This window comes from Chelonoidis abingdonii, chromosome 4, assembly GCF_003597395.2.
Source record: "Chelonoidis abingdonii isolate Lonesome George chromosome 4, CheloAbing_2.0, whole genome shotgun sequence".
Classification (NCBI taxonomy): Eukaryota; Metazoa; Chordata; order Testudines; family Testudinidae; genus Chelonoidis; species Chelonoidis abingdonii.
Genome location: NC_133772.1, coordinates 82,136,723 through 82,161,427, shown reverse-complemented (window position 1 = coordinate 82,161,427; position 24,705 = coordinate 82,136,723). Strand labels below are relative to the sequence as shown.

Below are 24,705 nucleotides of genomic sequence, written 5' to 3'. Positions count from 1 at the left end.
AGAAGCACTGATGACATTGAAAAGTCAGGTGAAAGTGACTGGAATGTCATTGCAAGAGCCTTCCCCCTTTTAGGATCAAGAGACTGCTCTCTTCCAACTTTTGGGATATTCTTGCATCCTCCACTCTTGCTGATGATTTATCAAAAGGTGATGGCAGAAGATCTGATACCCAGAAGCGCTAAGAAAAAGAGCAAAACAACTGAAGGTCCCAGGAAGTTCTAGTGCAAGGTTTGGTTACGAAGAGCACCTGCAGCAGTGCTAGGAGCTCCTCTCTCATATCTGGTTCCATGGTAAGGGCCACATGGCTATGCCCTTGGATCTTTGATCAGCCTCGCTGCTTAAAGTCTCAAAGTAGTTAATCCTCCATGGCAGTGAGAAGCAGAGCTGAGATAAGCAGGGATACTTGGTATAAAAAGTAATTTGTTAGGTGTACATGAGAGCCGCTAACAGAGTTACCTAATAGGAGAGTTTCAGAGAGAGTTTAGACAGGGCATGAAAGAGGCTTTCCTTCCAGGTTCAACTCTGTGTGATTTCAATATGGCCAGCAATGAAACAAACAATGTACAAACAGAATAAAGTACAGACCAATAATACACACACACACAACTTTGAAAGGGATAATTTCACAAAGCTGAAGAAAATTATGAGACAAATCAGCTGGGAGGAAGAATTTAATCAGAAAAATGTGAATGATAATTTGGAATTGTTTATAAACACTTTCCTAGATCTTCAAAAAGCCACAAATTTACAAATCAAGGAAGAAAGCCATCTTGGTTAAAAAAAACTGACCTGGTTTAGAGGGAAAGTGAAGGAAGCTATAAACGAGCAATAAAATAATATATAACGAAAAGAAAATATTGATAGTAATTAATATAAATCAGAAGCCAGGAATTGTAAAAAAAAATTGGTAAGGGAAGCCAACGGCCACAAGGAGAACTTTATGGTCATCAGGGTTAAGGACAATAAGGAGGAGTTTTTTCAAGAATAATATGCTCAAAAAGAATCCTTACAATGGTATCGGTTCATTACTATATGGAAATGGTAGAATTGTAGAAACGTTCAATTAATATTTCTGTTCTGTATTTGAGGGGAAAAATAGATGTCATAAGATATGACAACACTTTCCATTCCACTAGTATATCAGAAGAATATTGAACAGCATCTACTGAAATTAGATATTTTAAAACCAGCAGGTCCAAATAATTTGCATCCAAGTTTTAAAAGAGCAGACTGAGGAGTTCGCTGAAAAGTGAATGTTGATTTCCAGAGTGTCTTGGAACTCCGAAGTTATCGTTTTGTCAATATTTAAAAAGGGTAAACAGGATGAGCTGAGTAATTACATGCCCCGCAGTCATCATGCCAGGGGAAGGTAATATAGAGGCTGATATGGGACTCGAATAACAAAGAATTAAACGAGCAGAATATAATTAATGCTAATCAACATAGATTTATGGAAAACAGATCCTGTCAAACTAAATTGATGTCATTATTTGATGAGATTACAAGTTTGTTTGATAAAGAGTAGAGTGTTGATTGGAAATAAAGCATAATTTTTTTTATTTTTTATTTATTTATTTATTTTTTAACTGTGAGGGTAATTAATCATTGGAATAATTTACCTATGATCATGATAGAGTCTCCATTACTGGCAATTTTTAAAATCAAGATTGGATGTTTTTCTAAAATATAAGCTCTAGGAATTATTTTCGGGAAGTTCTATGGCCTGTTATACAGAAGGTCAAACTAGATGGTCACAACGGTCCCTATTGACTTTGGAATCTATGAAGCTGACATCCCCACAGCACAGCCAAAAATCCATTAACACCAAAGCAGAAGCCCCTGGACAGAGATTCCCACAGCACATAGCTGTCAAGGAGACACTGAACCCAAAAGAAAGTAATCACAGTTTGGTACTGAGAACACTGGTGAACCCTTAGAGCATCTCCACTGAGGTGTTTTGGGGAGATCAAGCAAGGGGATCTAACAAAGATCTCAAGAAGGAGAGTCCTGAGGTTTGAGGGAAGTCAGCTGCACCATGGCCTGGTGACATCCATTATTTGAGGTAATATCAGACTCCTTCCTGTCAGTGCCATATGATTTCTTAGAGCTGCCAGAAACCTGAAGAACTTCTGCCAGCTTTGTCTGAGGATTTTGAATCTTCAAGAGTTTGTTGCCATGAGGAAACCTCTTTACAGGATGTATTCTCCAGAAAGCAACCCCTCTCCATCTGTTTTGACTTGACAGATTTTTGCACCCAAACTTCACAGAACCAGTACTTGTTTGAGGTCCCCACTTTTTCTTTGTCACAGGAGTCTCTGCCAATTTTGAAGTAATCTTTTCTGTGTAGAGATTTATTCTCTATCTTATTTAGTGGTCTATTGTGAACAGGTGGCAATAGTAACTTTTTGCTGGCCTTTTTGTTGCAGTGGCTTAGTTTTGTAGCTAATAAATCCATACCATCTGTCACATTATTCTTCTACCCCATAAATGCTTTGCAAAAAGTCTGCCATATTAAAAAAAATTCATTCTACCAAAAAGATTTAGTTCTGTTTATAAGGTATTAATTTGGAAATGTAAAACAATACCAAAACATTTAATTTTAGCTCAAACAGCTACAGCAGAGCCATGAATGTGCATGACAAATTACGTACCACAATTTGAGACTCAATATTTCAAATGCTGAAGAATAGTTTATAACTGTGACTGTGAAATCTGGTCTTTTGCATGCTTTTATCCGATACTACGCAAATTTTACGGGGGAGAGCAGCGTTTCTCAAATTGGTGGTCCTGACCCAAAAGAGTTACGGGGTGGGACAGGGGGAAATGTCACAAGATTATATTAAGTATTGCCACCCTTACTTCTGCTCTGCCTTCAGAGCTGGGCAGCCGCAGAGACATGGCTCTTGGCTAGATGCCCAGCTCTGAAGGCAGCACCTCGCCATCAGCAGTGCAGAAGTAAGAGTGGCAATACCATACCATGCCACCCTTACTTCTCCGCTGCTGCCTTCAGAGCTGGGTGGCCAGAGAGTGGTTGCTGCTGACCAACAGCCCAGCTCTAAAGGCAGCAATGCACAAATAAAGGTGGCAACAACATACCATGCCATCCTCACTTCTGCACTGCTGCTGGCGGTGGTTCTGCCTTCAGAGCAGGGCTCCTGGCCAGCAGCTGCCACTCTGTGGCCATCCAGCTCTGATGGCAGCACTGCCGCCAGCAGCAGCACAAAAGGACAGCAGTACCACAACCCCACCTACAATAACCTTGTGAGCCCCCCGCCTTTTTGGGTCAGGACCGCTACAATTACAACACTGTAAATTTCATGATTTCAGCTATTTAAATCCTACAATTGTGAAATTGACCAAAATGGACTGTGAATTTGGTAGGGCCCTCTTTATAACAGAACCAGCAACTCAGTTTTAATCTTAACTTCCATATTAATGTAATCTTATTTAAAATAGGATGTATGCATTTTAATTACATAAGTAAGGCTATGATTTAGTCACGGGTATTTTCAGTAAAAGTCACGGACAGCTCACGGGCAATAAACAAAAATTCACGGCTCCACCACCTGGGCACCGCCACCACCAGGGGTCGCCCGGGAAGCACGGGGTGGGAGGGTGCTCTTCTATGCCAAAAATTATGAACCGTATTGAATGTCATATCAAACGCTGTTACAGCATCAACATTTAGACCATGTTCCTCTAATCCTGGCCCCCATTGTTATCAAGTTTAACTGACTTTAAAATCAACGTAATGACATTTGATTAACATTATTTATATTCAAGAGTCAGAGTGCACCAAATTATTTTAGGGAGTTAATCTCCAGATAAATTCCTTAAGTCTGCAAGCTTTACTCAGCCTTTTAATTAAAGTAAGGTGTCTAGAAAAATAGATAAATCATAAGTTTTTGCTGCCTACTTATCAAAATTACATATGTGCTCCCACAAACACTCCAGTTGAACTGCTAAAACTAGCATAGTACAATTATGTAAAGAAATTCTAAAATGTTCTAAAAGATAAAGCCAATAATCCATTTCAACTCTAAGGATTGCAAATTTAAAGAGTGAAGAAGCACTAACAAAATTCTTACAGCAATTTTAGTTCACCCACATTGCCTATACTGTATGTTAAACTATACATTCAACTGCTTAAAGAGTAATCCAAAACATGTACAATGTGGCAGATAAAACAGGAGTGCCAGATCAATTTCTTGACCTTTTTTCTATTTCAAATTTGTGACTAACAATGAATTAATATACGTTTTGTTTTTTTACTTGCCTGTGTTTTCTCTTTTAAAAAATGAACGCACATTCACACACAGCTGCTACAATTCGAAGTTGTGCAGCCAGAACTCTATAAATTGCAACCTCCTTTTGTTAGATATAAAAAAACCTGACCTCCGGAACAATGGAGTTGCATATTTATGTTCTTCTCCCACTCCAAAAAGAATCAGAACTGGCTCTGCCCAATTTTTTCCGGTCCTTAAAGGTTTCAAGTTGGACTTAAAACAGGGAAGGAGGGAAGTGGGAGAATGGCACTATGAAGGGTGAGCCTACACAAGTTTTCCTGCATTAAGAGGGCTCTGTGACTCTCCCATTAAGGATGTGGAAGAAGGTTTTGGCTTGCAGAACAGTAAAACAAGAGCTGGAAAGGAGGTTTTCTTCCCAGAAACTGCATTAGGGCTGAATAAAGAATATCTCCAAACAGTCTGGATTCCTTGAAGGGAAGAACAGGAACTTCAATTTGAGAATGAGTTTCTTTCCTACGGACACATCCACAGGTCCTTGCATATCATCACAAATACTGGCTTCTATGTGGCTTCTTAGTTGGAACTGCAGACATATTTGTCCTGCAATTAATATTTGAAAGAGGTCCCCAAAAAACAGGCACCTTCTCCACTTTCTTCTGAAAAATGGTTTTGCACTCATCTTCTAGCACTGTCTCCCACAGCTCATGAAGCTGAGGCCTATTTGATGGCGCTTATGGATAAGGCACACTTAGCTTTCCCTCAACAAGCCAGGCTCTTACAGAGAAGGGGACAGGTGGTGCGGAGACACCTGGATGCCAAAGCTGTTTGTACTCAGTTTTCAAGCAGTGAAGATACGAATATTAGAGGATGGAAATCAAACCAGCATCCATGCTGTAAAGCTAAGTCAAAGGATGGGGAAGAGAAAGAAAATTACTAAGCAGCTCCTAAAAGACTAGCCATATCTTTATGGCTAAAATGGTTTAAAGTTTGTGTTCAAATTATCTGTGAACAAAAAATATGAACTTCCTATACTCTCAAAAAATGCAAGTAATTCATCTGTGGCCAAGAGCGAAAGACTCACACTCAAAAGTTGTAGTTAATTGGATCAATAGGAAAAACCAAAACCAAAAAACCAACCTTATGAAAATCTTCATTTTTCTAGTCTGCTGGGTCTGTCTGACCTTTAACAAATCCTGCTAGCAGGGGACTGAACTAGATGACCTTTCAAGGTCCCTTCCAGTTCTACAATTCTATATGATTTCTAAAACTAGAAAAAGTGTCAAAAATTAAATTAGACTGCTGTTCAAGTGCAGTTTGAGTCTCATTTTAAAAATCCCAAAGAAATATCAGGTGCTCACTTGTTCCTAAATAGTATGACTTGGTAAACATGGTGACTGGGGTACATGGCTCTCAAAATTTAAATTACTCTACTGTGATGGAGTTGGAAGTTTGTTGCAATCAACTGCAGTATTCATTTATTGGCTCAATATGCATTTTTCCAGTCTCTTGGTTCTGACCTTTAATAAATCCTGCTAGCAAAAATCCTCTCTCCTCAGTGAGGCCCTTTAATGACAGCCAAAATTATTTCATTAATGCAAGGACTTCTAACAAATGAATGTAATATATTCTATTCTCTCAAAGCACAATAAATTCAGTCTTGCTTATTTTGTACAATATTTCTTTTGTCTACAGATAAACACCCTTTGCTCAGAACAGGAGGTCGCAGAACTGGCAGAGACCTTATCACAGGGACTATTTTGGGATACCTGGGAGGTGTTCCAGGGGTGGGAAGAGATATGACCAGTAAAGTTTTATGTCCTAAGTATTCCCTGGTCATTACAGAATCAGAAGGTGAGGGAGGGGAACAACCTGCTCTAACCAGTGCTGGGGGCTGAACTGGTCCCTGGCAGCCCCAAGATCTAAAGAAGCGGGGAACAAGTATAAATACCACGCCTTTTAAATTCATGTACTGGTCTTTTAGCATAGGGATAACTCAAAACTGTCCTACATTCTTAAACTAAATTAGGAGTCTAAGCAGCTTTCAACCAAGTTTTCAGGAAGCCTCTCTTTCTGACCAGGCCTTGAAATGAAAGCTATTTGGTGACTGATAGCCATAGGAACTCTGCAACCCCATTTCTCCTGTGATACCTAGGATCTATTAGGATAAAATAATTATCCCGATTTTAAGTGACATTTTAAAATCAGTAGTTAAGGTAGGCATAGACAATATCACCAATCCAGACGACTAAGCAACACTGAGTTATATATACAACAGAATCTGTAGTTCCAAGATGCAAACACCGAAGGATTGGAACAGTTAAAGAACTTTAAATATGGTTAAGTTTACTTTCTTCAGGAATTTCATTTTGATCCATTTTCAGGGGTATCCTCGAAATTCTGTTCAAAACTCAGAAGAATGCCGAATCCACTGTAAGTGAACAATATCCACTGATATGACGCACTGTGAAAAATGTTCCCATTATTGCTGTAGCACCCTTCCTTTTATTGCACTTAAATGGTGTAATATTCTGCACTTAAGTACTGTACTTTTTTTTGCTGTTAAATTTCTTACTATGAAAAACTGAGCTATTATCTCAAAGTTTAAAGGTATTTCACTCCTGGATGCAGTAATCAGTGACTATTCATATATTAAGAGCCATTTTTATTTCAACTTTGATTACTAATAATTCAGACAAGCTTGATATACACAGATAAAACTGAATATATTTCCAGTGATACAAATTACAAGTTATAAAATATATCATGGAGATTAATACTATACATACCTCTTGTGCTAGCTCTTGCGCATTGGAGATAAGAGGATACGGAGGGCTGGCTTTGTTCATGTGCACTGTGACAGCATTGTGTATCTTAAATGCATTCTGAAAATCAGTATTTTGGACAAGCTGTAAAATGAGAGAGATATCCTCTTGGCTCTGGGGGTCTACCAAAGTGTGTTGGATATGCTTAAGAGAAGCTAACAGCTCTTCCACTTCTGGGCAGGAGGAAAAAAAAAAATAGATGTGAGAATTAGGTTAAGCTTATTATTATGTTATGCACATTCTAAACTTCCAAGATTTGTATAAAAGATAGCAGTTCAACCTTGACTGAATGAGCAATGATGCATGCACAACTGTTCATTATTTAGTCCACTAATAATAAACCTCACACTGCAGAGCAGATCATAACTAAAGAAAAGGGAAAATGAATGTAATTAGGAGCAAAAAAAAGGCGATTAAAATCTTTGCAGATAAGTTCCAGATCACAGCAGCAATTCATATCTCACATTCTTTAGCTTCTCCAAAATAATGGGTTGCTATAACAGGGTCTAATAATCAAAAGCCATTAACAATAGACTGTGAAAGAGGGAATATTTTACAATATGAAAAAGTTAGCAGTTTTGCTAAACTAATCTGATGCTTTACTGTATATTCATAAATAGAGAACCCTATTTCAAATACAATCTTCTTCACACATTCACAATATTTGCATTAAAAGCTTTATTTTTGTATTAGGTATATATGTGCCATTTCCTCTTTACAGAGTTTATTTCTGACAAGAGTTAAATTAAAAATTATACTGAGCAATTCTGAACGTAAAGGTTGGAGGACAGGGGGAAGAGGAAAAAGCACAAAAAAATCTTCTTACCATATCGAATTCTGTACGTTTTTAGTGTGTCACAGTAGGAAAAGTCAGACTACAAATCACTTTACCTATTAGGTTGTGAATTCTACTTGGAACATACATTTTAATAGAGTTTAATAACTTTTAGTATTGCATTTTTATACTTTACTAAATTTGCTTTTAGGGGAGAGTTTAAAAGGCCTTAGATTTCTTAGCAGAAAGTAGAATTTTAGGACTGTTGCAAGAGTGTGATATTTCAATATACAGTATTTAAAACTAATCTTAATGTTTTCATTTTGAGTGACTATAAAAAGTTAATTAGCTGTGTTACAAACGAAAATGGAACCAATCCCGTAGAACAACTTTCTCTAGCAGGCAGTTGAGGACTGAAGTTGGAAGAAGGATAAATAAGAAGGTGACAATGCAGTATTCCATATTGAACACAGGTTAATCTAAGAGTAATCTGAATAGCATTTGAACCACATGAAGGGAGATTAAGACTATAAAAGCCTCTGTGGGAGAAGCCTTCCTTCTTTTGAGATTGAAGATCAGGGAATTTCTGACTATTCCCCATTGGTCATTTCCTGCCTCATGCACTTCATCCTCTGGGGTGTTCTAACTTTACAACTCTTAGTGCTCCCGATAAATCTTTAAAGGGCAGATCCCAATTTGGTAAGTAGGGTCTTGGGCATTAATGTGTGCATGCATATTTATATTTTTGCTCATAAGATGTGCCTATTGCTCAATCATCTTTCTAAAGTAGTACTTTCTGCTCTCTCTAAAGGCTTTAAAAGCCCCTTTCATCATAAATTCTGAGGAGGATTCTGGGTTGAAGTCCCTCTTGTAGGCTATAGAAAGCATCTGGCACTGTGTGCTGCTTAGAGTGTTTATCCATCACAGAACCAGAGAAAGATAAGACATTTCTGGGGTGGAAGGGATGAGTTATTCTAACATTATAGGAAGACACAACAGGGAAATGCCTTGCATAAGGGTTGGAATTAAATTTGTGGCTTTTCTAACAATGCTCCTCTGAAGCCTTGTAGAGCTGCAGTGATTGTCTATTTTGTTTAGTCAGACCACTGAGGAAGGAGATGAGTGACACTAAGTATGGAGTAGAGGCAGTAGACCTGGATGAAGGTGTTTTGGGGGAAGATGTAGGCAACTGTCCTCCATGTGAAACCGAGGCATGTGGTTGTATCTTTGGATCTTGAGGAAGTGTCTAGGATTAGGCAAAGGCAGATCCCTGGAGGAAGGGGCATTTTTTTTGCAAAGCACAGATCAAAGACTCCAATTGTAATGTCAGCATTTTATCTCTTTTCATGACCCTAGTGTCCCCTATACCATCAGGGCAGTTGGGGAAGGGGCATGCTGCAGCAGCTGCACTGTAGTCCAGCACCAGCTGTCCAGTCTCATCCCCAGGAGAGAGACCATGGAGTACAGGTGGTTTATAGTATTACTGGATATTTCATACACAAGGCCAAATGCATATTAGAATAAAGTATCCTAAGGTAATCAGTGTCTCAGCAGAAAACTATAGATGCAGCTATGTAAAAAACCATACTCCTGATCCCCATTCCCAGAGTGGTACCTAAAGTTTGTTCTTTACTTTTCCTTCCAGATCAGCTGGCAAGAGTATTCACCAACACAGCACTGTCAAATGGCAAACCCCTTGTACAGTGAGGGATGTAGATCACCAAAATGGTGACTGGTTCTGAAGAACTAAAAGATTTGGACTCTCACAGAAAAGTGAAAAATTCAGGGGCAATAACATGCATTTTTTTAGAAATATCTGTCCTATCATCCTTGTTACACACCTAATTACATCCAGCAATCTGACTCTCATTCTGCCAGTGGGACACTAACCAGATACATACAACAAATGTAACCTAAACATGGTATATCTCTTTCAAGTTTACTTCGGTCCATTACTCTCCATTCACTCTCCTTGTCTATTATGTACTTTTCCTCTCACTTCTATTTCTCTAAATGTTCCTTTTCTCTTTACAAACCCCAAAATTCACCCCCTATACAGGTCACAGTTGTACCCACATCAGCCCACTTCCTGGCTACTTCTACATTCCCCTACCCACTCCAGAAACAGCTGACTGTTTCCATCTCCTCTTTTCCTTCCTAGCCCCCTACAAAATCTTGCACTCCATGTGTCCATCACACTCTCCTCCTTCGGCAGTTATTTTGCACTGATCGTGCACATATGTTAAAGGTCAGAGTTGTCTGTGAGACACAAAAATAACATGTAACAGCAAGGAAATGGTGGGAAGAGACTTCATGGGCAGATAAAGGAGGAATGGGAGTGGAATTAGGCATTCCCACAGTGCAGGCACTTTTAAAAGACAGATGCCTATACATACCAAGTTACCCAATTAATAAGTATTTCAGTCATATACATAAAAATCTAGAATGATCTTACTGGAAACTAGGATTCCGAAATATGAGTCTGGGAAAATATTAGGTTAAGGGATACATCTGTGTACAGTATACTTAATAAGCTCCAGTTCATTCCACACTACTCGCCAATGAGAAAATCAGTCTATTATATCCACTCCCACCTTTGAACATTTTTCAATTATAAATATTTTTCTTAAGACAAAAAAGTTACTACTACTTAAGGAAAGGTAAACCATCTCTACTCACAGAGAAAGTGAGGCTTCTTTTTGAAACTGCAGGTCCATTATATATCAAAGACTATTTCTCCACCCAAATACTCCTTGTTTTATTCCCCGTTTACGAGAAAAGTTGCAGCCTTTCCTGCTGGTTTAAGAAATGGCAGGGAAAATGTCTGAACACTATGTAACGTGTGTATTAATCAAAAGCCTGGCAGGAGAAAAGAAATACGCAATTGCAGGGGAGGATTCCTGTTGCAGTTTGACATGTTAGCAGATCAGAAAAGGAGGGAAAGGAAATAATAGCTGTCATTTGTTATTTTAAATATAGGTTACACACTGCATATACCTCAAATATACAATATGGATAGGAGCCACAATATTAACTGAGACATGTATTTCTAACCTATGCAAATTGTTCATGTCAATAGATTAATTTATTTCATATTTTTTTGGGATCTCAAGTTCTCATTAATCCTCTGCAGTACCTAGACATCTGGGTTAAGAAACAGCTATGGTGCTTTCTAATCAGAATATGTTAAAATCCAAAAATATTCTCTTGCTTAAATCTCTGTATGTCACCTGGCACTAAAAAGGCATTAGAGTATAAAACGAATTCTTTTCAACTATGAAAAATGAGGACTGTTTATATTAATTGGGCCAGCATTGCTATTTGTGCCCAGCACTTGTTCAGAGTTTCATTAGGGTTTTAAAAAAGCCCATAAAATACTGATCCATTGTTCTTGTAGATTTTTAACCACTGAACGATAACAGTTTAATATTTTCTTGTATATTAACCCTGACTAAAATCAGTCATAATAATCATTTAAGGAATTTGCTAATACTTCTGTCGTGTAATTCTTACAGTGACCCACTCCTGGACAACAAGAGTTGAGTCAGGAAGAGGCCAAGCAGCTAATGTAGCATTTTTGGCAGATTACCAGACATGAAGTAAAACTGTAGTTCAGTGTTTCTCAAACTGGGGTCCGCAGACCCTGATCAACTCCTTCCCCTCTCTCCAGTGCCTTCTGCGTGCCGGGGAACAGCAGTTCAGCGGCATGGAGGCGGCGATGGGAGGGAGGAGGAAGAGTGGGGACAGGGTGAGCATGGGGGATGGAAGAGGCAGGGAAAAGGAGGTGCAGAGGTGGAGCAGCAGTAGAGACTTGGGGATCCGCAAAAAAATTTAAATAAAAGACCTGGGTCCGCAGGTTGCTAAAGTTTAAAACTACAGCAGCAGTTCTCAAACATCTAACTCTTTTTTGTTGCCGCTGTTTTAAAATCATTGATTACGAACCTCATGGCAACTGAAGCTGTTTATTATTAAAATTAGCATGATGCCCTCTGAAAGGCAGGCATTCAGTATGTTTTCAACAAAAGAGCTGAACTGCTCATAATGGACTCCCATACTCCCCCATCATATCTGATTTTTTTTTTTAAATGTATTCTTAAACTAGCTTTTTTTTCCCACCCACTAAGCTTCAGAATGAGACAGTCTTATTCTGAAGTTCAGCAAAAAAGTGTCAGTTCTTAGATGAATCCAGAATGTGGGGGAAAAAAAGACATGCATACAAGTTAACAAAGCCCTAAGAAAGGACAGTATAATTGTTGAAGAGCCTTTTTGTTGGTTACTTTCTTGTCTTCTCCATTATATTACAACTTGGAGATTCTAGCTGTCTTAGTGGTTGAATATGATTCCTCATGGACTATTACAGAGCAAAAGGTTACACCATTTAATCTGAAACTCAATTTTCCTTAGATTTGCAGCAGGCACCTCAGATTTGACCCGTGAACTCAAGGTCATCCTGAACTGGGTATTAATCATACGCAACTACTAACATCTTGTCATTCCTTAAAATCAGGCTGAAATAGTTGCCTATGCAACCTAGATTCAGCCCCTTTCTATGTGTACATTCTGACAGTCTTTAATAATACGATCACACTTTTTTCCAACAAGACTCCATCTCTTTCAAGTGCACAAGACTGTGCTCAATTAATGAGCAACTAATCAATACTTTGTTTTATCCTCTTTAATGTCTGGTCCTAGGCCTTATTTACTGAACAAAATTCAAACCCTGCTTTTCTAGAGCACTTATTACTATGGTATCCTAGTGCTCTAGTGCAGTATTCCTCAACTTTTTTGATACCAGGGACTGGCTTGCTGTCTTCGCTGGTCCATGGACTGGTCATTGAGAAACACTGCTCTAGTGGACAAGTGCTAGAATGAGACGAGACACACTTAACCAGAGGATTTCACAAACATTTGATGACAGGAGAAAAATAGTGAGACTTAGGAAGCTTGGGCTCCATTACAGTCACTGGAAGCAAGTGTGCTCTTGTGGGCACAAACTCTTCTGCCTGTTTCCTCCAACTCTGACCCCTCTCCCCCATTTCATAACTGGTCCCAGTCCTCTCTCTTTTCTGCCCCAGATCCTTGTCCCAGTCCTAATCACCACTCCTCTGCAGGGTCATCATAGTCCCAGTATCCCTAGCCCAGCCAGTTTATTCTCCTTTCAGCCTAGCTGTCGAAGTCCAAATTCCCCTGGCTCACAGTCTCTTCCCCTTCATGTACCCAGTCCCCTCCTTCCCACTCCAACTTCTTGTCCCCCACTCTCCTTGCCCCCAAATTCCTCCTCCTTGAACCTGATCTGATCCCCCTCACCCCCCACCAGCTGGTTCCCAGTCCCTCTACTCTCACTGGGCTCCTCATTAACAATCTGTCATTCACACGTTCCTGTCCGAGTCTCTTTGCCCACTGAATACCAATTCTGTCCCAGCTCTTCATCTAAGCTTAGTATGACCCTTCCCATTTCTCTCACCAGCTTCCAGCCTATTGCTTAATCTCTCTGAGCTTCCCCTTCCCCGCAAGCTCCCAGTCCTAGGGTATGGCTACACTGGCACTTTACAGCACTGCAACTTTCGCGCTCAGGGGTGTGAAAAAATACCCCCCTGAGCGCTGCAAGATACAGCGCTGTAAAGCCTCAGTGTAATCAGGGCGGCAGCGCTAGGAGCGGGGTTCCCAGTGCTGCACGCTACACCCGTAGAGGATGTGGTTTACGTGCAGCGCTGGGAGATCTCTCTCCCAGCGCTGCTGCTCCGACCACACTCACACTTCAAAGCACTGCCATGGCAGCGCTTTGAAATTCCAAGTGTAGCCATACCCCTAGTCTCCTAGCCAAATGAGTTGCAGCCTGCCCTCAACCACGACCCAGCTCTCAATCTCCTTCCTAGCCAGTCCCAGTCTCTCCCTTGCAACTCAGTCACTGTATCACTTCTTCCTCTCCCCTCCCCACCCAATTCCAGTTGCAGTCTACTTCTTTCCTTTCCTGCTGATCCTGCTCTTGTCCACTATACATTCTAATTAGATGTCTTCCTCCTCTAGGATACGGCTGTGCTAGCGGGGGGGGGGGGGGGGAAGAGAACGAATTCATTCAGAGCACAAGAGAGACAGACTCTCTGCTCACAGTTCCAATGCTTGGCCTCACTGAGGGATGGAGAAAGTCCTTCTGAGCCTCTACAGCCCTGAGCTGGAACATGCTTAGCCACTCTTTAGGGATGGCATATGCAGAGTCTGGTCACACACAGGAACTGGGAGGGAATGGAACATGCTCAGCAATGATGGAATCAGAGATTTTAGCTGTTAAGCTTGAGAAAGTCTCTACTGAGCATGCATGAATTGTGATTTTTTTTTATAACTTAATCATATTTGGGCAGATTTTCCCAGGAACAGCTAAAAAAACCCTGACATAACAGCCACCCTGCCTGACAAATTTCAAATCCCTGCTCCAATGCAGAGAAATATTTGAGGATTTCAAAGAAAAGGTTGCCAAATGTATTTTTAACATGGACAAAACCTATTTTTCCCCAGCTGTTCTCAGAAATGGCTGAAATTTAAAAATCTGCCTGAAGCAGGCAGCCAACATGAAAAATTTCAGCCCAAATGGTTTAAGTTTTCCAAAGTTAGATGCAACAGAAAACAGAGTCTTAATATGGACAGTGTCTGGCAACATTAAAAATAGCCAGTACTACCAGCCTTGCCTATAACAAATATTAATGAACTTCCCGCAGGTTATGGAAGTGCCCAGGAAACAAGTTTTGGTAGCTCACCTCTAAACTTTGTTGACTCTCAAAATTCTCAGTGGAATACTGTGTGGGATTGTCACTTTCCTAACCAGTATAGGCTTCTTCCTATTATATGTGGTTACTGACTGGCAGATATTCAAATTTCCATTGTACTGCAATTGAGAAATGCTTCCAAATCCATAGCACATTACATAAGGGATACCTTCCAATGGATGTGCACTTCTGACAAAAACATCCAACTAGCTTAAAACTAATCTCCCTGTCTCCAAGCGGAAACTGCAAATTGCTACACCAGACTAAAATCTATCAAGTGCACTACAATTAAATCCTGCCTGCATCTCAAAGAAATAGCAATTTCTGCTCTTGATATCCAACTATTTACTGTACAGTGTCTCCCTATTCTGTGCTCTGGAAATTCTAATATCAAAAAGGAGACACCACTAAGAAACTAGAATGGATTCACATGACAAAAAGCAAAAGTGGGGAGGTTGTAGTAATTTAAAATGTAGTTTGCTTAAACTTACATAGCTCGATCTCAGCCTTACGTTAATTTGAAGATCCAAAAAAACCAGTACCTCCACATTGAGGACCCAACTCAGTTTTTTTTCCAAATCATATGGAGAAACTCATATGTTCCTATGTGTGAAGATGAAAAATCATCAAAACCTCTTAATCAGCTCACCATTTTGCCACCCACATCTACAATTCACAGCAGGAGTGTTGCAAATGGCAGCCAGACTACTTTGAGGACCTAGGCAGAGATTGATCCAGGTAGCACTTGATGTGCAATGTGGCAACATCCCTTTGGCCTTTGCCACAGTGATGACCTGGGTTGGTGGGGAAATAGCTCAGTTGTAGATGTTCAGGATTATTTTCTTTTCTCTGCTCATAAATATGAGCAAAGAGGGAAAGGGTGGTACAAAGAAATGTAAAAGAATCTCTGAACCTGATTTAAAGGGACAGAATCTATTATGATTAGGGTGGTCCCAGAAGTGTTTTTTCTTTAAACACAAGGTTAATCTTTACCTGAACTAGATTGCCACAAACTCCTAATGACTCTTTCTGGCTGAGAAAACACATACAACTAATAGAAGTAGCGGACAAACCCTTTAACGCAAACAAAAACTTTCTGCCCAACAGAAGGAAGGCAGGAAGGAAATAGTTATACAAAAGTTCAACAGTTAAGTTCTGGAATGAAATTCATTTTTAGTTATCACTGGTTAACTATGTTTGCATTGTTCCAGTTTAAAAGCTAAAAACATAACTTCAGCAATCTAAAAAAAGTTTTTTTTCCTCCCCAACTTTCATTAGGAAGTTACACAGGCAAGAGCTAAAAAAATTACTTATGCAGAGCCTACAAAAGCTCAGCACATCAGCATTTGAACCAGAGGTATCTGGCTGCACATAAGTGACCAAACGTCCTGGGCTAGAAAGGGTTCAGTAAGAATGCGGGAAGCTTGGGGGAGGGGAGGGGAGGGGAGAGGAGAGAAGAGAGAAAAACAAATGGACGTCAGTTTTTGCTAACCTGATTGGGAGACAGGGGGAGCGCCTCTAACCAAGATATGGTCACTTTAATCAAAGTCAACTTTTCGGGGGTGTAGTGTTTTCTCTAAATACAATTAAGAGTTAAGGAGCTGCTGTGGTAAAGAATCAATTTGACTACTAATTTTGCATTGTCAATGTGAAGATACTACTTCCCTCTCCACATACATCTTATTTTATGCTCACTGTGGCTCTCTTTTTGAAAATGAAAGATTCTGAATAATCTGCAAGAAATTATTGATAACTCAAATAACTCAAAGTGAACATTAGCTGCAAAGTTATATTAATTCAGCATACTATTTACATGTGATTTACTGTCCAGTTGTAACAGTGTGACTCCCAAAACTATAGGATTATAGTAATCTGTATTCTTAATTTACAACAGGATTATGCTTGAAATGTTAAAATAAAATGAATAACTGTCATGAAATGACCCTGCCTGCATTTAGACTTTGATGAGTCTAAAATGGGACTTTTGTGTTTGACTTCTAAGACTGTATGCTAGACTAACAAAAGGAGCTGAAGGAACCCCATATTCTTATATAATTTACAACATCACCACTCACAGGGGAGACAGTTATAAATCCAGTGATTATTGAGTCTGAATGAGTCTAACTGTAAAAACAATGGGGCAGCTATCAAAGATGTATTCTCCTGGATAGGGACTGCAGGTGCCCTGGCTGACTGGAAAAAACCTGTCTGGACCCTGAAAACAAATGCTACTGAGCCATATGGTATTTGGGCTCAGATTTGTGACACAGAAAGAAAACCGGAAGATCAAGAACAGCAGGGCATGCTGTTAGCCGTGACTTCTTGGCCTTCAAGGAGAACGTGAGTTGGGTCACTTCTGTTACTGTAATTTAAGAGGGAAACATAATTTTTCTTGTAATGAAGCATAACATCTGATAAAACTAAATATGCACATAAACTGTTTGTTTCTTTAAAACATTTGTTCTCTAATGCTTTGATCCAACTGCTAAATAAACTTTTAGGAAGGCTGTTGGGTCAGTATCACTGGTAACAGATTCCTAAAGAGAACAAACAGAGCCGAAGGCCCATTCAGGCCTGCAGGGAGACAAGCAATCATGCGGTAGTACACCTGGTTCCCAACAGAAGAGAGAATGGATCACAAGATTCCACTCTGAGAAAGAGGAGGAGAACCTGTAACTGGAACACTACCCAGACATTAAAAATTGGTTAGGAATGTATATCTTATTAATGGTCATGAATAGATACTCCAGCAATCAATTGTTTACTACAACTTCATTAGGAGCTATAACTTAAATACAGTAACTCTTCACTTAAAGTCGTCCCTGTTAACAACATTTCATTGTTACGTTGCTGATTAATAAGCGAACATGCTCATTTAAAGTTATGCAATGCTCCCTTCTAACATTGTTTGGCAGCCGCCTGCTCTGTCCACTGCTTGCAGGAAAAGCAGCCTGCTGCAGCTAGCTGGTGGGGGCTCGGTACCAGGGTGGACTGGTAGCCTCCCTATCAGCTCCCCGCTCCCCTAAGTTCCCTGTGCAACAGCTGCCCAGCAGGCTGTCAGTTGCTGGCAGTTCAGCTGTCCCTCTCCCCACTGCCACGTGCTGCTCCTGCCCTCTGTCTTGGAGCTGCTCCCCAAGACTCCTGCTTGTGGTGAGGAGGGGAGGAAGGGCGGGGCTAATGTCAGGGTGTCCCTCTCCCCCCTGCTCCTGCACCCCGCTTACCCCATCTTCCATAGAGCAAGGGGGGACATAACAGGGCTCAGGACAGAGGGAGCTTGCTGGCAGCAGCTGCGGTCACAGCAAGCTGCTCTAATTAACAAAGCAGTGTACTTAAGAATAGGTCAGCGTGAAATGTGCAGTTCTCGCTCTCTCACACACACAGTGTGTCCCTGTCTGCGATGCTGTCTCCCTTCCCTCCGTTCCTGCTGCCTTGTAGAGTGAGAGTTAACCCCTGAGGGCTCAGCCAATTGCTAGTTCATCATTTAACAGTAAGGGAAATATCCTACCCTCTGACTCCTCCACGTTGACCAAGCTTCACAATCATCATCACTATGTATCAGTATTAAATTGTTTGTTTAACACTTAATCTGTCTGGTGAAATCAATTTCCCTGGAAATTCCCTAACACCCTCATTTACATTAATTCTTATGGGGAAATTGGATTAGCTTAAAGTCGCATTTTTCAGGAACTTAACTACAACATTAAGTGAGGAGTTACTGTATACATTTGAAGGTAGTCAGACATGGACAAACTCAAAATATTTTCCAGCAGATCCTAAATGATGAGGACAAAAAAAAGTAAAATTAAAATGTGTAATTTATACTACTGATCAAATTTCCATCACTAACAGAATTTTGTTGGATCTGTACTATCTTCAACTTTAACCGGAAACTGAAGGCTGGAATTTAAGTGTTTCTTTCCCCCAACAGAGGTTGAAAGTTGTGTCTCATTGCTTCAGCTCTCTCATAAGCCTAACCAACTAATGTTTTCTGACCTAAAATAGTATTTGCATATAAACAAGTATTTTTCCTTGAGTTTGTACTTTTCACCTACCTAATATTTTTACAGCATAATGAGGACTCTCCAGAATGACTCCTTCTTCTGTGTCAAACATAGGATTATCTATTCCAGTTTTGGGAGGAATCTGCGCTAGTTTCTTAAGCCTCATTGAAGCAGTAAGGTCTAGTTCTTGTTTCTTTCCTTCTTCTTCTCGCCTGCGCCTCATGTCCTCCTGTTGCTGGCGAATCCGCTCAAGTTGAGCACTTCGTCGTACTGGCATCATCCTTGACCCCAAATCCCCAGGGCAATCAACAGCCATCTCTCTGTGCTTCTGAGGTTCCTCAGGAGATGCAGGCCCCATATTTTTTGTTTCATTGTCAGAATCTTCTGTAACATGTCCATTCATATGAGAAGTTGTCATGGTTATTTATAGTAATCTGTACCACTTCTCACATACAAATTCTGTTACAAGGCCAGTTTTCTTCATGCTCCCACTTAAAACCCATTATAATTTCAAAGGATATTGCATCAGAAGACCAAGGTTGAAGAAATAGCCAGCAAAGAAATCTAGTGAAAAAAACTGAAAAAAAAATGAATAATTGAGTTACTTAACAAGAAAAACAGTAAGAGTTTTATAACTTCCTGACCCTGACATTTTTCTCTACGGTTATATAGCACACTTTTCCCCAACTCAAGCATTATTCAATGTAGCAGCCACACAATTAACAGTTTAGTAGTCTTCATGCACCACTGTTAAAACATTTAAGTTCATCACTGTTAAAAAATTTAAGTTCATAATATTTCCAGATTAAGTGCAAAATCTCTACCACTTTATGTACAAGATTGCAAACTGGCAGTTTTCTGAAACTTGCCATTCACAGTTCTTATATTTTTCTTTTCATTCTGAAGGACTGCAAGACATTTCTCAAGCTATTCCACCAATCCTACAAATATTTACATATGAATGTGGTCACACAGTTTAATGAGGCTATGCACATGTGTAAAGATATTCATGTGTGTATGTGTTCCCAGGACTGGGGCGTTTCCATACAAGCCATCTACCATTAAAGGCCAGGTAGAAGATAGTTGCTGTTTGAAAGGGAACAGCATAAACTACACAACAGTTTTGAATATATAGTAAAGGACACTGTATCCAGCTGAAATGGAAAGGGGAATTAAGTCGACAGAATAAAATTCACTAGGACTGGAGTTTGACCATTACTGATAACCTTGTTTTCATGAAAAAAGTGTTCTGAGGGATGTAACCACCAGTTGTCAGGACCCATTTTCACACTTCATGTAAAATTTTATATCTATTCTATACAGGTTCTTATACCACACTCATCACTGTGACATCTGAATGCCTCCCAACAGTGTATTAAGTGATACTACTGACATCTGTCATGTGTGGATTGTTCTCTCTCTCTCTCTCTCTCTCTCTCTCATATTTCCCTACAGGGAGAATTATCTGTTCAGTGTAGTGATTTGGTATGACTTTTGTTGTCTCTTACATTTCATTTTGTTTTTCCTTTGTTATGTCTATTGGAGATGGCAAGTCAAAGTGCGCATATCAGTTGGAATAAAAATGATTAGAGATAGGTGAATAAATGAATATTTGGGTTCTCTGGCAATTCTGGAAAAAGTTTCTGAACCAAAAGCAAAAATTTTTGGTGAATCAAAAGTCAGAAATATTTGGGTCAGGTTGAAACAAAGTTTCATTTTGACCTAACTCAACTTTTCATTTTGAAAAGCGAAGGAGAACTGGATTCACAAAACAGCTGGAAGAGGAAAAAGGTGTGTAATACTCTCCTTATAACTTTTAACTGGCTGGCTAGGGCACTCAGAAGGGATGTGGGAAACCCAGATTCAATTCCCCCTTCTGGCTGATGTGCAAAATGGATCTGAACTTGGGTCTCCAACATTGAACGAGAGTGCCCTAGCTCCTGGGCTGCCATGGGATATTCTGTTATGGGGCTTTCTCCATTTCGCCTGTTGAAATCTTTCCACTTTGTATAAATAAATAGTCATTAATGCAGAGACTTGAATTTGGGTCTCCATATACTTGTTGAGTGCCCTAACCACCAGGCTGCAGAGTCATTTTTACTCTTTCCTTGATCCAGTGATGAACAGTGAACTCACCAAGGATGTAGGAGACCCCAGATCAAAACCTGCTCCAATGATTACTTATTCATACAAAGTGTAATTGCTTCACCAGGCAAAATGAAGAAAACTCAGACTATCCCATCACAGCCTAGGAGACAGGGTAGTCTCCTGCAATATGGGAGACTCATACTCAAATTCCTTCTCCACGAAGAGGGGAATTGAATCTGGGTCTCCCACACTCCAGGTGAGTGCCCTAACCACTGGGTAAAAGCTATAAGGAGGACACCTCTTCCAGCCATTTTGTGAATCTAGTCCTTCTTTACTTTTGTTAAAATTCCTGAAATCTCAAGGAAAAGTTTCGAGTTATGTCAGACTGAAATGTTTGGTTTAGACATTTCCAAAACATTTTGATTTTTTTTTTTTTGGTTTGGTTGAAACTATTTGACCAAACTTGACATAAATTTGCAAACAGTTTCAGGTTGACAAACTGCATTTTTCGGATACTTCTAGCTGTGATAGACCTGAGTTTTAAATATTAATTTGTTCCACAGTCCCAGACTAGTTCCCAAGAAAACTATCTCCTGTGCAGACATGCTTTACCTCATGGTACAAAGTTCCAATCCCTGAGGAATGGAGTTGTCAGCAATGGTCCTACTGCTGGAGCTTTAAGTCTTTTTTAGACATCCTGGCCTAAACACCTAGAAGATAAAGACTGACAATTCGAATTTCATTGTGCTGCTGGATCAGTTATATGATTAATACATTACATCATATATATTGGTTGGTTGGTTGCAAAGTAAAATGACGTTGACTATGATTGGCTGAGTACTACTAATGAGAAGTGAGATGGAGACAATTCTTCCTCTGAAGCTCAGGCTACTTTCTCTGAAGTGCACAGAAGCAGTCAACAATCTTCCATTTCCCCTCATTTACATTTTATGAGCAGTCACTATGGTGCAAGTCTGGGTTCTATCGACCTCCACAGTCCAGCCTCTCGGTGATCTAACAGTGAAATAAAGCTCTAAAGGGGAACTTCACAGGAAAGGTGGCTGAGGTAGGGGCAGCACACTGACAAGAGGCTATGTGAAACAGGGAAAGCTGGGAGGTAATGACAACAGTAGGCATTCAGAGGTATAGCTTCCACAGTCTCTGTTGAAAACAGTGCACTGAACCACTCTCACCATTTCTTCTTTCCTCATGAGCACCTGGTCTCTTTTACACAGTTTCTCTCATTCTCCACAGGGAATTTTATCTCCTCCCACCTCTAGGCCATGGAGAGGAGGAGCCCAAGGTTCTCTCCCTCCAGCTGGCGTGGGCTCATCTGGGCTTCCTGAGAGACTGATGGGAGGGCTTTTCTTTTTGGAGCCCTGGGGAGAGGGACCTAGAGGGTCAGCTGGCTGTCATGCAACTTGACATGCAAAACTCTACAGTGCACTTCCTGCACGTCTCCAACCAGCCCTGAGCTGGGAGGGAGAAGGAAAGACAGCAAGACCCCAAAAAGCTAGACACACACACTGAGGAGCCAGGTTGGAAGAGAAGCTATGTACATCCTGCTACTGCTCCTGTCATTTTACTGAAGCATCTTAAAAACTGATCAGGCAGTTCAGCAGTAGTCCTATGTCAGTTCCAAGCCCAGGCCAGGTGCAACATTTCCTTTTGTACCATTTCTACACGTACAGAGAGTTGCAACTTTAACCTAATATATAACTGCTACACAAAATATCATGTGTTTAATGGCCAGTGTTTATCGTAGGTAGAGCTACCACCACCACCTCAGGTTGCCCAATAACTTCCCATTATACAGCCCTGTTTTCAGTTGCTCAATCTTTGCCAAACTATCTGGGTTTACTATCACTTGGACACAAGGTGACGTCCCGATTTTATTGGGACTGTCCTGATATTTACTTGTTTGTCCCATGTCCTGACCGATGTTCAGTCGGTATGCAAATTATCCCGATATTTTGCCCTCTGGCACACAGGCAGAGGGGGCTTGCGCTCCAGACCCTCCCTGACTCCGCCCTTCCCCCATTGGATCCCTCCCCAAATCCCCGCCCTGGCCCCGCCTATTCCCCAAGCACGTTGCATTCCTCCTCCTCACCCGTCCCTTCCAGGCTTGCACCAATCAGCTGTATGGTGGCACAAGCGCTGGAGGGAGGGGGAGAAGCAGGACGTGGCAGCCAGCTCAGGGGAGGTAGAGGCAGAGAAAAGGTGAGCTGGTGCAGGGTGGGGTGTGGAACTCATAGACTCATAGGTCAGAAGGAACCAACATGATCATCTAGTCTGACCTCCTGCACAAAGCAGGCCACAGAACCCTACCCATCCACTTCTATAAAAACCCCTAACCTATGTCCGAGTTATTGAAGTCTTCAAATTGTGGTTTGAAGACCTCAAGCAGAGAATCCACCAGCAAGTGACCCATGCCTCATGCTGCAGGGGAAGGCGAAAAACCTCCAGAGCGTCAGCCAGTCTGGCCTGGAGGAAAATTCTTCCCAACCCAAGATATGGCGATCAGACTAACCCTGAGCATGTGCAAGCTGCCCAGCCAGCAGTCAGGAAGAATTCCTCTGCAAGTACCCTGTCTCATCCATCCAACCACATGCAGACATTGAGCAGACCTACTGCTGATAATCCAAGACATTGCAAAACAAAACTATCCTATCATATCATCCCTCCATAAACTTATCAGCTTAGTCTTAAAGCCAGATATGCTTTTTGCCCCCACTACTCCCTCGAAGGTCTGTCAGAACTTCACTCCTCTAATGGTTTAGAACCTTCATCTAATTCAAGCCTGAATTAATAGTGTCCGTTTGTACCATTCGTCCTTGTGGTCAACATTAGTACTGAGCTTAAAAATCCTCTCCATCCTAACGTTAATCCTGATATATATATAGAGCAGCATATTCCCCAGAGTCTTCTTTGTTAGGCTAAACAAGCCAAGCTCTTTGACTCTCTTTCATAAGGCAGGTTTCCATTCTCGATCAATCATAGTAGCCCGTCTCTGACCTGTTCCAGTTTGAATTCATCCTTTTAAACATGGGAGACCAAACTGCACACACTATTCCAGTGAGTCTCATCAGCGCCTTATACAAAAGTACTAACACTCCTTATCTTTGCTGGAAATGCTCGCCTCATAGCACCCTAAACCACATTTGCTTTTTTAACAGCCATATCGCATTGGCGGCTCAAGTCATCCTGCGAACAACCAATACCCCAAGGTCCTTCTCTCTCGTTGCTTTCCATGATGCGTCCAATGTATATCGAAATCTTATTATTAATCCCTAAGGCATGACCTTGCATTTTCACTATTAAATTCATCTATTACTATTACTCCAGTTACAAGATCATCCAGATTTCTAGTATGGTATCCGGTTTCTCTGTGTTAGCTTACCCCAGCTTGGTTCTATCCGCAAACTTTATCTAGCACATTCCCGTTCTTTGGCCAAGGTCAGTAATAAAGAGTTATAATAATGGTCCGAAAACCGTTTGAGGACTCCACCTAGTATTCCTCCTTCAGCTGACAGTGTCATCTTCAGTCGGCCGATTGAGTCTCCCCGTTTACCAATTCTAATCCATCTTTCAATTTTCATATTCGATCTCATCTTTTCCAATTTAAATAACAATTCCGATGCGGCCTGTCAAATGCCGCTTACTGAAATCAAGGGAAATTATAGTTACCCATTTCTTGTCTAAATAATCTGCACCTTCTCGAAGAGGAGATCAGGTTGTGTTTGGCAGATGTACCTCTAGTAAAACAGTGTTGTAATTTCCCAATTACATTAAACCTCATGTCTTAACGCTTCTTCCTTCAAAATTTTTTTCCAAGACCTTACATACAAGATCGTCAACTTAAAGGCCTTAGTTAAGTTTACCTTCGGATCACTTTTTTCCCTTTTCCTGATAGAATGGAAACTAAGTTAGCAATTCTCCGTCGTACGATACAACCCCCGAAGTTAACCGATTCATTAAAATTATAGCTAACGGCTTGCAATTTCATGCGTC

General features: G+C 40.6%; 1 protein-coding gene across 4 annotated transcripts in view; it reads right to left on the bottom strand.

Moving 5' to 3' along the window:
- Positions 1-24,705, bottom strand: part of PALS1 (protein associated with LIN7 1, MAGUK p55 family member) — a 140,706-nt gene that overhangs the window by 42,809 nt on the left and 73,192 nt on the right. For all 4 annotated transcript variants that reach the window (XM_075065348.1, XM_075065347.1, XM_075065349.1 and 1 more), the window contains 2 exons: positions 18,658-19,170; positions 7,034-7,242 (listed from right to left, as the gene is read on the bottom strand). In XM_075065348.1, coding sequence (XP_074921449.1) covers positions 7,034-7,242; positions 18,658-19,024 — 576 coding nt within the window. In that variant the 5' untranslated portion in view covers positions 19,025-19,170. The remainder of the gene's footprint in view (positions 1-7,033; positions 7,243-18,657; positions 19,171-24,705) is intronic.